The sequence below is a fragment of the Callospermophilus lateralis genome, chromosome 9 (genome assembly GCF_048772815.1).
Source record: "Callospermophilus lateralis isolate mCalLat2 chromosome 9, mCalLat2.hap1, whole genome shotgun sequence".
Taxonomy (NCBI): Eukaryota; Metazoa; Chordata; class Mammalia; order Rodentia; family Sciuridae; genus Callospermophilus; species Callospermophilus lateralis.
The window spans coordinates 70,930,746-70,944,397 of record NC_135313.1 but is presented as its reverse complement, the minus strand read 5'-3'; the positions used below and the strand labels follow the sequence as shown (position 1 = coordinate 70,944,397).

Below are 13,652 nucleotides of genomic sequence, written 5' to 3'. Positions count from 1 at the left end.
AAATTATACTTAATGTAATTTTAAAACCACAGGTAGTTTAATTCTCTTAAAAGTGGATTATCTCTTGGGCTGGAGTTGTGGCTCAGCGGTAGAGCGCTTGCCTTGCATGTGTGAGGCCCTGGGTTCAATCCTCAGCACCACGTAAAAAATAAATAAATAGATAGATAGATAGATAGATAGATAAAAGATCCATTGACAACTAAAAAAAACATTGTTTTAAAAAAGTGGATTATCTCTAGCAGTTAAGCTACTAAATACTATTTTATGCTATTTATACAATTGTAAATATTATTTTTGTATTTATGAATCACACCTAATATTTATTGTAAGTTCTAGATTTAATCTTTTTCCTTTTCCATAAAAAAAAAAACAGCTATGGAAGAGTACATAGGACATAAATACAATTAAGGGAATATTAAGAAGTAGGCAATATCTGTGTAACTACTGCCCATGGCAGGCCATTACCTCAGAAGCTTTTCGTGTACCTTTCTGAGATCACATAGCCTGCTTGCTTTACAGAGGTCGCCACTACTCATAGCTTCATTTTGCCTGTATGTAAACTTTCCATACATGGAATTCCACTCTTTGCATTCTTTTGCAACTTGCTGTTTTTATTCAGCATTATGGTATGAAATATATTCTTGTTTTATAGAGTTGTGATCCCTTCATTTATGGATTTACGTAAATATACCACAATACATTTTATCCATCCTGTATTAATGGGCACTTAGGTTGTTCATGGTTTATGGCCTTTAGAAAGAATACTGTCATGAATATAATTGTGTATCTCATCAGGTGCTTACTCATGGACAAGTATCTTCATTTATTGGATACTGGGTTAGGAGATGCGTGTGTCACCACTCTATTAAGTAATGTCAAAATGTACTCCAAAATTGTGGTCCCAGTGACATGCATGTGATAGTCTCCCTTCTCCCCATTCTCTCCAGAATCTGAAATTAAATGTTCTGCTCTTACAGTGGTAGTGGACTGATATCTCATTGCAGTGCTGAGTTGCATTTTTCTAATTACTAATAAGGTTGAGCACTTCATTATCAGCCATCCAGCTGTTTCTTTTCTGAATGACCTCATTCACACCTTTTATTGTTACTCTTGTTTGTTTGCTTTTTATATCTGGATATCTTCTAGTCATCTTTGAATTGTAAAAATAAATTCACAAATCAAAATATTTAACTACTATGCATATATTATTCTAGAATTACTATGTAGTTGGCATATAGCTCCCTTCTCTACAAATTCTTTCCAAAAAAAAAAAAAATGCAATTTTTAGATGAACTGCATGATTAGGTTAGTGTTTAACTACCAATCATCCTAAATAGTTGCAGATTTTCATACTGCATCTATTTTCAAGACATCTCAAAAATATCACTGTAAAAACTTAATCTAGTGTTCCGTTTATAATTCTAGACTAAATTCCATATGGTCCTGAAGATATTAAACTTTCAGGCACATTCTTAATTTCCCAGTACTGTACTTCATTATTTTCTTCTGTAATATCTGTTCCCATTTCATTATAAATAATTCAAAGAGAAGCTTATCTTTGCTACGTAATGATAATAATTTTTTTTCTGGTTTTCCTTTTAAAATATTTGGTTCATTTAATGTTTATTTAAACTTTTCAATTATCCTATATCATTAGTGTCTGTCTTTAGATTTTAAATTAAATTTAGGTATTTTCACTTATTTTTTGCACTTTACTTTTTCTTAATTTGTTCCTAAACTTAGTATTTTATTTTATTAATTTTGAGATTGTGATTCTTATCAATATAACATTTTCCTGAGTGTCGTAAATGAAGTTACAAGGTGTATTTTATATTTCAGATTACAAACTCAAAAGAGGAAGGGAAAAAATATGTAGAAACCAGCTTTTTTTGCTGAATTAAACAAAATATTCTTAGTATATTTCGTCCAAAAATTTTCAATAAGAAGAGTAGAAGGGAGTAAATAGAGGAAAATAACAGTATTTGGTTGATCTCTTATTTCAGAGATTTAGCACAAAGATGAGTTTGTGAATTAGTATCATTTGCAATAAAAGGGATTATGTATATTGAGTATTAAGTTGCCCATATATTGCATGCATAACCTGCAAAGAGAGACTTCAGTGATCATATGAGAGTGTATGTGACCTTTAAGTCTTGAGCATAAAAATTGCCTATTAATCAGTGGTAGTTCAATATGAAGTAGACATAAGTGCAACTGTGGACATGAACACTCACCCTATCATACTAATAGTGCCACACAAAAACTTCTTTACTTAAAATTATAATGAAGACACACAACTGTTCAAATCACCTTCCTCCAAAAAGTGTTTGAAGAGGTACAAAAGAATGCAGCCTAAGGATGTGATAAAAAGAGAAGAAGTTTGAGAGCAGAGATATGCATAACCACACATTTAAGAGTTGGTCACAGATTCATCTGAGCTTTCTGCAGCCAAATAAAGAGAGAAACAGAGCCAGTGCTATGATTTCTACCATTTCCTCAGGAAAAGCATAGCTTCCTGCTTTTCAGGTGCCTGTTTACAGAGATAGTATGATGCAGAAGTCAACATTCTGAAGAATCCTGAGGAACATTCACAACAATCAGAATATAGAAGTTGTTTTAGTGCCAGACTCAAAATTTAGAAGCCTCAGCGTTTCCTGTGTCTAACACACTCAGAATCAGCATCTCTTCTGTACTCTTCCTGCTATATTACCATTCACACCTGGAATGAAGAGCTCTTGTGCTGAGGAATGTGCCACATTCAGAGGCAATCACTTCTTGAATTTCCAACATTTGACCCTTAGATCCAAAAGAAAAGACCTTCCTGAGTTTTCCCTTATGGTTTCTTTAATTTCAATTCAAAGTGATATAATCATTGTAATATAATAATATGTCATAAAGAAAGCAGTTATGTAGGATGATACACATTGTTAAAATAGTCATTCACTTTTAGTCTAGGTTTTGAGATTGTAACTTAAAGAATTTAACTATGTTTATCCATGGCAGTTCTTCAGAGGTTTATAAAATTTACTTCTCTATACAGACCTTCTCTTTTTGAGTCTGTCCATCCTATGTCTCCTACCAAGCTTTGAACTCATAAGGAACAGAACCTACATCGTTCATTCATTTCATTGCTATTCTTGTGCCTGGAAATAATGATTAAATCCTTTCAACACCCAACTCAATCCTTCTTGAATGGATCCAGTCTCCATCCCTATGAATGTGCTACTCACAGCTGGAAGTGAATCTGTCCCAAGCAGCCTGAGGACGGTTGTACACTCACTTGTCCTATTCCAATCATCTTAAATACTTCAATCAGCACAGTATAAGATCACCTTAGCTTATGGCAGTTGTTCATTCATTTTTTCCTTGTACCACAAGTGCCCACATTCCCCCTTCCACCCCAAGGTCCTGTTGAGCTATCCTAAACACAAGACCCTTTATTTATCCTGTTGTTTTTATCATTTGAGGCAGCTCATTACTGCAGCATAGCAATATATTTTTGTATTTTGATTTTTATCATCTGATAAATTCAGTATTCTTAGTTATTCAAGAATTTCAGCATGTTCTATGTATTATTATTTATATTATGGTTAGAATTGGGTCAAGGTCAGAACTCAAGCATTACATTAAAAACCACCATAAGGTGATATATTTCATTTAGTTATTTGTAGACTTTTGGAGTCAGCAGTTGCCCTTATTTCAGGCCCATTTCTATGTTAATTATAGTATCTTGGGGGCCTTCTAATATGGTACATGCCTCACTGGAGTTTAAACACACTGCATTTCCATGGTTACACTGCCAAAGACAGAAATTAGACCAGCTTAACACGACTTTTCTTTGGTGTGCCTCTTTTTGTTTCTCACAAATCACTCTTGGATAACATCCTTTATAAAAATCTCACCCAAGATCTTGTCTAGCTCTAGAGTTTCTAATGTGAAGAGTCTACCTTCTCTTTTTCTAAATACAGCCATGGCATTTTCTCCTTGATTTTTTTTTTGGCATATCTTCTGTTCTCTGTAGTTTTTTGCAGAGCCCCCCAAAATGTTTTGGCAGTCTTCTTGTAAATTTTCTCAGGTCTCCAGAATGTGATCAGTCATGTCAGGCTTGTTGAAGTCTCTGTGCTCTATACTCATTGCTTCTTTCCTTATAAATGGAAAGAGTAATAATGTCATTCTGTGACTTTAGTCATTATGAATATTCACCTCTGGGCTTGGTGAAAAGTAGATTCAACTGCTCTGTTTAGATTTACTTTATTTCTTCCAAATCATTAAATAATATATGATTAAAGAACTACAGGAAAATAAACAGGAAATAGGTTGATAACTTGTCAGCATTGTGGTGTCTCTCCCTGTTTCCTGTTGGTTGTGGTTTTTGAGGACCCTTCCAGGAATAGGTGTGTGTCTCCTCCTCAGTAATGGATGAGTAATGCTGTCCTCACTTTTCACCCAGTGAATGTTTGTAATCATCAGTGATATATTCCAGTCTTTGAGGAATCAGAATAAAATATCCACATCTAAGAAAATATCCTCTTTTCTTGAATTTCTTAACATATAGCAGTTTTCTTTACAAATTTGTATACTCTTTGAACCTCTTTCTATTGATTTTAGTGTTATATCATTTGCATCATGCTCCTTTGCCGTGAACTGTTTCTTATTTTGCTACATCAGCTAGATGATGAGCCATAACTGCCTTTTGCCTGTGTCCCCTATAACCCTGCATTGCACATGGGCAGAGTGGTACTCAAAAAATGTTCATCTTCTTTCTTCTTGAGTAATCAGTTTAGTTTCATCAAAGTAAATATTATGAAATTATGTAAAATAACTCTGACATAATTACAAAAACACATTTTTCTATTTCTTAAATAGTATGGTTCCTCCTATTTGTAGTAAGAATAAATAATTATTTTCCCAACGATGTTTCTGCTTCTTTTCTCAAATTCTCTTTGTTCACTGAATATTTGTTCTTTTTTTAAATTATTTTTTAAAATTTATTTATGACAGCAGAATGCATGACAATTCATATTACACATATACAGCACAAGTTTTTGTATCTCTGATTGTATAAAAGTATATTCATACCAATTCGTGTTTTCATACATGTATTTTGGATAATGATAACCATCACATTCTACCATTATTTCTAACCCCATGCCCCCTCCCCTCCCACCCCTCTACCTTATCTAGAGTTCATCTATTCCTCCCATGTTCCCCCTCCTACCCCACTATGAATCAGCCTCCTTCTATCAGAAAAAAACATTCGGCATTTGGTTTTGGGGGATTGGCTAACTTTATTATCTCCTCTGACTCCATCCATTTACCTGCAAATGACATGATTTTATTCTTTTATTGCTGAGTAATATTCCATTGTGTATATGTGCCACATTTTTATCCATTCATCCACTGAATGGCATCTAGGTTGGTTTCACAATTTAGCTATTGTGAATTGTGCTTCTATAAACATTGATGTGTCTGTGTCCCTGTAGTATGCTGTTTTTAAGTATAGACCAAGGAGAGGGATAGGTGGGTCAAATGGTAGTTCCATTCCCAATTTTCCAAGGAATCTCCATACTGCTTTCCATATTTTTTATATATTTATTTTTTAGTTGTAGTCAGACACATTCCTTTATTTATTTAGTTTTATGTGGTGCTGAGGATCGAACCCCGGGCCTTGCAAGTGCTAGGCAAGTGATTTACCACTGAGCCACAATCCCAGCCCTCACTGAATTTTTTCTTCTCTTTTTTATCACATATTAGTTGCTTCATTATATTATACTTTTGACACTTATAATTTTTGGTTTCTAGCATTATTTGTTTCCCTGTTGCATGGTAACAATTCTGTTCTTTGCAACCATCTGCTGATTTTAAGGTGTGTGATTGTTTTCTGTGGCATAAAACACTTTCCTATCTTTACTTACCTTGAATGCTAATCTAGTATATTTATGTGTGGCATTTGTTTTTTAAAGTAGTATACCTCATATCTTGTTTTAACAATTGATGAATTACAGGAGGGAATTTTGTTTGGTTGTTATTTTAAGTAAACATACCACATAAACTAAAAACTAAAGACTGACATATAATTATTCTATTTTGTTGCATAAAAAGTTTGTAAGCCCATTTATATCAGAGAAGAAAGTATGGTTCAGAGGGGTGGTAACTTGTTCTAGGGCTCTTAGGTTTTGATCCTAGACCCACTGACTTCAAACCTGAAGCTCTTCCTGCCATTCCTACATAAGAAAATCCTCCTCCTTGCAGATTGGGGTCCACTTGGGCCTTGTATTACATAAAACTGGGAGTTAGAGAATTCACTGAATAGAATAGGCACAAGAACTCTCCAAAAGAACAAATAAGCTCATTAGACCTGTTTTCCATTTTTACACCTATTAACATGGCAAGAATAAAACAACCACTCGTGGAACCTAGAACCAAGATCCTCTCCACCAACCTGGGGAGCCAGGGACCTTTGGTGATATGCATATCTTGTCTTACTTATAGGCTATGACTTTGAAAATGGATAGCAGGCTGATATTGAAATTTGAGAGTATGGGGGGAAAAATCCCAGATCAAACTAGAATTGAACACTATGGAAATTAGTGATAAAAAATTAAAATAGGGGGCTAGGGATGTGGCTCAAGCAGTAGCGCGCTCGCCTGGCATGCGTGCGGCCCGGGTTCGATCCTCAGCACCACATACAAACAAAGATGTTGTGTCCGCCGAAAACTAAAAAATAAATATTAAAAAAATTCTCTCTCTCTCCTCTCTCCTCTCTCTCTCTCTCTCTCTCTCTAAAAAAAAAAATTAAAATAGTAGAGTAATTTTTAGAACTATGAAGAAAATTGAGAAAAATATTCATGGCCTCAGATGTCCCTCTAGCAGTATATGGTATAACAAACACATCTAAACAGATAGGGTCTTCAGGGCATCCTACTACTTGATGGTATTTACCTAATGACTGGAATGAAAAAGTGTCATCCTTCATTCATATATTCATTTATTCAGCAAAGATTAATTGAGCATCTATTGCATATGCCAGGCAGTAGGCTAATCTCATGGTATGATGTAGACTGTGCTCTCATGGAGACAGTTGTAAAGGCTGACATGTAAACAAGTTATTGTAACATTTTTGGCATTTTATATGGGTGTATTTTTCTGCTCTTTTTCAAAATTGCAAAATGCCCATATCAGGTATCACTAAGTCTCCTTGCAAATACACTGCTCTCAGTGAAGTGCTATCTTAGGAAAGATGTTCTATCTCCTACTAAGAACCTATTCTGTCACAAGTTATGGACCTGGAAAACAGGTTATCTTTTCAACACCATCTCCCTAATCATTGTCATCTTTAGATAATCACACTCCTCTAAGGAAACCAAGTTAGCTCTAAGATCCCACCAAAGGTGTCTTTCATTTTGTTTAAATTCTGCATAATTTTATTTATTTATTTTTAAACCTTTGAATTTTAAATTCCTTTTTTGTGCTACATACATAGGCATAAGGCTCTTCTGTAATTAATAAAGCATTTTTTTCTTCTGTCATTTAATGTTTGTAGATGTCTTACTTTGTGTTACTAATTCTTTGAAAACTGATTCTACTAGCAACCTAGAGTGCTTGTTATTTAGTTTCTTGATATTCATATTTATTTATTATCTGTTAAAAAAATTAAGACATTTAACCAAATTTTGACAACTTTACCATCTGTAATATATTTTTAATAAGCCTTCCTCCCCAACCCTTTTGTGTCCTTTTCTACTAAATGTTGTTTAAACATTGTCTAAATACTTTTTATTATTGTCATTATTTATTTGATTCTTTTTTGTTTTTGTATCACTAAGCTATACTTTGGCTTTGGATGTTACCTTTCAGAAATCCAAATGCTGTAAGGAAGTGTGATCATTGCTGTAGAAGTCCACTGTTGTTCTTAGGAACTATCTGTAAATCCTCAGTCCATGCAGGAGTCCAGGAGAAAGTGTTAACCCTTTACCTGCTTGGTTGCAGGAGGAATGCCAGCTCCTGAGCAGGCCTCATTGGTGGAGGAGGGGCAACCACAGACCCACCAGGAAGCTGCCTCCACTGGCCCAGGCATGGAACCCGAGACCACAGCCACCACTATTCTAGCTTCCGTGAAGGAGCAGGTACATGCTTTTATTAAAAGTTACAATTATTTCTTCAGTGCCTTTAAAAATTAATCTTTGGATGTGTTTTAAATTTGTCTAACGACCTTGACACCTTCACGTTTTCTAATTATAAGGTGTTTACATCCCTGAGTACATTGGGATGACTGGCATGTAGAGCCGCTCCAGGTGCCAGTCAGAATCGGAACATGCAGGATACTTGTGCGTCTGCAAGTAAGGACAATATTGATGGTGATTGGTGTCTCTGTCTCCCCCACATTGCAGAATATGTGCATGCACGCAAAATTGTGTAAAGCATATTTCATAATACTGACTTTTCTATCAGGACTCTGGCAATCTGAGGCCTGTCATACTTATCCTTAGATATTTTGAGCATTTTAACATAGGTATTAGGGTTGTCTCTGTGATTTTTGGATAAAAGCTGTATTTGTGTGTTTGTCTGAATCCAAGTATATTCATTTTGTGAGCTAATGTTCTAAAACTTGTCAAACTGTGGCAATTTGCTTCAATGTTATGTTTATGTCCTCTTTTTTAAGGAACTAATTCTCTGTATCCTTTAAACCCAAGTAACCATGTACATTAGGTCTTATCTGTAGTGCTTAGAGAAATTGGAATTCTGGAATTTAATTGCCTAATATTTAAAATCTTTATAAGGTAAATGTAAATTTAAAGTTCTAGGGATAGTTTTCTTTTCTGCTCCTTCCCTCCAATAAAAAATTAAATGCCCCCCTCCCATGAAGTTTATTTAGCTGAAATAATATAATATTAATCTCTTTTAAAATCTCTTTTAAAATGTTATGATTAAATCACTGGGTGTGTATTTTCTGGAATTTTTTTTTAAAGCAGTATCATAGCTCAAATGACTAGTGATGGTTAAGAGTGAAGAAATAATTAATACCTTGCTATTTTACCATTTGCCATGGCTTAAATTAGGAATGTGGTATAAAAGATTACTCTAAACCTATGACATGCATCTGACATTAGAACTGTTTTTAAGAAAAATCATTTCACAACTTATTCTAACAGTAAAATGTGAAAATGGAAAATGTTTCTATTTTTTGCTGGAATTAAAGTTTTTAAACCTTCCATATTTAAACACAAGAAAAGCACAGTCAGTATGGTTTTCTACTTTCACCAAACTATGGAACGTCTAAGCTTCTGTCACTATTAGGGGAGAGAAAAGGACTTTCCTCCGGTTGTACTCAATAATTGTAAAGGGTTGACGTAGGGATCTAGATCTGTAAGACGTAAAAGTTCTGATTTATGTGCAGCATATAATATGTTCTGAAGAAACATGATGATAAATTTATCAAAATGCCCAAACGGACTTAAAACTAGAAACTGTGCAATAAACATAGCAATGAGAATTTGGTATTTGTGCCTTAGACCAGATGCCTGCAAATTGAAAATATGGAAGCCTGTTAGGATTTTTGGCACTAGAATTCCTTGATGGTCTCAGATTACTTTTAAATTTTATCTTTTAGCAGTAAATAGTATCTGAATTAATGTTTTGTGATAGATAGCAAGGATTCCTGTTAAATTTTATCTTTTAGCAGTAAATAGTATCTGAATTAATGTTTTGTGATAGATAGCAAGGATTCCTGTTCCTCAAGGTAGCAAAACATATTGCAAGTATTTGGGTTATTCATTAAAAGACTTGTCATATATTTCTCAGATAATTTACTTAGTGGAAGGATATACTCTAGTCTTTGCTTCTTTTCCTGCCCTGAGGAATTTGAGTCCATTAATATGCATTTGCAGTTTTCTTACTTAATTTCTTTTAAAAATTATCAATGCTCATTACCCAGGATTTCATTCATTCCACCAAGAACATCATGTCAGTCTCTTGTTCTGAGAAACACTCCTGATTTTAAAGGGCTAACTTCAGCTTCATCGGATATTTTTGGCATCAAACAACATATAGTTGGATCAAAACTTCTTAATACTTTCCTGAAATATGCCACTCCCTATCATCTGCTTAATGAGACAGAACACAGAAAAGTAATATATAAGGAAGCTAATTACACTATATTTTATAAAATACTCATCAGAGTGACATTCTTAGGCTATAATTTATACTCAGCTATGATGATTAATATTGATAATGTTATGTATCAAAAGAGCAATATTCTTAGATGGGGTACATAATTACTGGAAATCCTTACTGTTGTGCCGTGTTCATAGCTGTGGAATGATGGTATCAGCTCTGCAGATCTCAAAGGACAAACCTGGTTTCATAGCAGCACTGTCTCAGGAAGGCTGTTTCACTGGGGTACAGAAACAAGGGATCCTTTCAGGGCAACAAGGCAGATGGACTGGTTTTTTATCCTGGATTCTATGTTCACTTTATAATCTTGAGATGATTTCTTCACTTCTCTGTGCTTAGTAGCCTCATTTATAAAAATGAGAATGTATTTTTAAAAAAATGGGGATGAATAATAGCAGTTATAAAGGATATTTAATCAACATGTAAAATGTCTATAGTAGCACCAACATCTAATAAGGCCTAATGTTACTATGATCATCATCATCATCTCTACATAAGAAGAAAAGGTTCTTATTCGGTGGAGCTCATTATTCTACTTTTAGGCACATCTGTCTGGAATTCAGTGAGCTTTCTTTGGGATATTTGTATCAGAAGACCAAAAACACCTTTCTGAACTTTGAACAATGATTGTACTGTGTATTTTACTCATACACAGCATTAAACTTTCAAAAATTCACTATACTGGTCTTACCAATTAGAATAGTTTTAATTGAATAGTTTTTTAATTAGAATAGTTTTATGTATATATTATAAGAAGTAGAGAATGTGAAAATAATTTTTTTTAATATGCCAATTTATTGCAACCTCAAACTTAAAGTCAAGGCACTTGGTTACAGAATTGCAAAATAAGATCTTTTATCACCTGGCTGGGTATATAGCTTAATTGGTAGAGTGCTTGCCTGGCATGCACAAGGCCCTGGGTTTCTAATCCCCAGTACCAAGGGAGGGGGGAGGTCTTTTAACACTCATCTGAATTTCAAGAGGGGACATCTGGGTTCTTTTTCAAACAGAGTGCATCCAAGCCACTAAGATAGTTCACATGTACTCCTAGGGCAATAAGGCAGGAAATGGCAAACAACAGGTAGCTGTCTTTCTATAAGGAGTCTGTTAAACATCTGAAATTGGGTTTAGGGTGTCATAAAATATTGATATTTTCCTCCACTGGCCAAGCTTTACCTAGGATCCTCCAGTGCCAGAAAGTGTTCCTGCTTCTTAGCATCATGTTGAAATTCATAGTCTCCTCCTTTTAAGAAGTTATAGCCTTTCACATTGATGTCATTCACTTAGGTACATATCTATGCAGGTACAGAAAGAGTCCTTAGTCTTTGACAGACAGAAATAACCCACTTCTGTTCAAGTATACTTTTTTAATGAAGCCATATATACCCTAGCCTGTAGTCACATCTCTACTGATCTTCTGTGGCACTTTATACCACTGCTGTGACTTTTAATTGTATGCTTCTTTGGCTTCATATAATTGGCTTCCTAAGGGCAGAGCCATGTTTTACATTATTTTATACTCATTTACAGGTTTCTTCCCTCCTACCATGTTGAATGTATTAGTCCTGCAATAAATGATTGTTCAAGGAGAAAATGGAAGAGTAATACTATCAAATTGCCTTATCTCCAGTTTCTTGCCCTCCCCCTTTTAATAATGGAACCTGTAGAGGTGGGGTTATGGCTCAGTGATCGATCAAGTGCTTGCCTAGCACATATGAGGGTTCAATTCTTAGCGTCACATAAAAAATAAATGAATAAAATAAAGCTATTAAAAATTACCTCAATAAAAATAATAATACTGTAACCTGTAGCCACAACTACAGAAACATTGTCAGCACAAGAGTCTCACAGACATCACCTAGACAACTCATTACTCAGCTGTACATTCTTGTTTTTAAGACAATTTAAACTTTAGTATATCCACACTAATCCAGAAATTAAATCCAGTCTCTACATAGAGCAAAGTAAAATTTATTTCATATTGGTGCTCAAATAATGGTGTAGATGTTAAATGCTTATCTCTCATCTCTGCAAATTAGCTGAGTTATGTACAGGAAATAAAAGGAGGCAGTTATCTTAGTGATGTCCCCAGTGTTATGTTTACAGAGTGACATGGGTAGCTGCTGAAGAAATGCTAAGGATCATGCTTTAAGAGAAACAAAATGTCCACCCACGGAAAAACAAAGTAATGGGATCCTTGGTCTTGAGGCTAAAATTACAGGAAAGGTCCATTGAACTCCAGCCACCAGTTGGCTGTAATGAGGATCATCACTTGGCAGCTTCTGCAGTTATTTAACTCCCAATAAGAATCCAGGAGTCCATGATGATTACAGATATAGGAAAGGTGGAATGTTTGTTTCTTGATAGTTTTCAGGTATCTAGCAAACTTGATACTCTCGTGCTTAGTTTAACATCTTACATGTAGTAATTAGATAAATATTTCCAAATCTGGTACCCTCAAAGGGCCCCACCTCCTTCTATGAAAACGTTAGACTAAAATAATTAAATCATCCTTGCAATGCCTTTGACTGGGGAGGAATTATAATTTGGCAAAATATTGGCTACTCATCCAGAGCCTTGCTCCTGCCCCCTGCAGCTGAGTCAGAAACACCAGAGTACTCACTTCACAGGCACAAGGAAGCGGTGGGCCAAGGCTGGGCCAAAGGGTAGAGTACATTGTACTTTTATAACTGAGAGTATATGATCTCTTGATTCTAGAAGGATCTTTAAAAGAGGACCACATGCCCAGTCACAGATAGGATTAACAAGTATATTTCATATTTCTATATAGGGCGCAGGTTGATTTGTGTTCTCTAAATTGGCACGTGTAATATTTATTAGATTTTTTTCATCTTCTGTCATAAAGTGGCTTGAATGACTGAGATCTATTTGAACATGGCCTTACTCTTCAGGCACTGCCATTTCATTGTTCTCTCACAAACATATTCTCTTATTTTTGGTTCATGATTTAAGAGTCTTGGAATCCATATTTAAGGTTGAGGCCCATCCAGATAGCCTGAAATGATAAGCAAAGAATATAATTTGGTAAACATGCTAAAATTTTGTGTAATTCTCTTACTCTGTTGAGGTCCCACATTTGATTCTGTTAGTGTCTTTTGTTGTCTTTGATGAGTGTAGTATGTTCCTAATTTGTGGGTATCTCAAAGAGGATACCATGTTTTAAAATAATATTTTCTGGCTTTTGTAGAAATTGTAATTCTACCTTCACTGCTGCCATATTGATTTAAGTGATATTTAAATATCAAAGAATGAAATGAGAGCCAGAGATCCTTAATTTTTGAAGATTAAAAAAAGAAAATTTGGAGTCCAACTGTGTCCTATTGATATTACTTCATTTTTACATGGATATCTTAGCTTCAGTAATTATACACCCTTCCTGTATGGCAGAATGCCCAGAACTGAACAAATTCCAGTATAATTATTTACTTTATTCCTCTGAAACTGAAACAACTCAACTG

The 13,652-nt window shown here is 34.7% G+C and overlaps 1 protein-coding gene across 8 annotated transcripts in view; it reads left to right on the top strand.

Moving 5' to 3' along the window:
• The window catches only part of Pkp4 (plakophilin 4), a 243,578-nt gene that overhangs the window by 75,392 nt on the left and 154,534 nt on the right, over positions 1-13,652 (top strand). For 7 of the 8 annotated variants that reach the window (XM_076865747.2, XM_076865751.2, XM_076865744.2 and 4 more), the window contains exon 2: positions 7,990-8,126. In XM_076865747.2, the coding sequence (XP_076721862.1) occupies positions 7,995-8,126 (132 nt within the window). In that variant the 5' untranslated portion in view covers positions 7,990-7,994. Of the gene's footprint in view, positions 1-7,989; positions 8,127-8,270; positions 8,340-13,652 lie in introns of those variants that run through there. The other variant, XM_076865749.2, reaches the window with a different exon arrangement.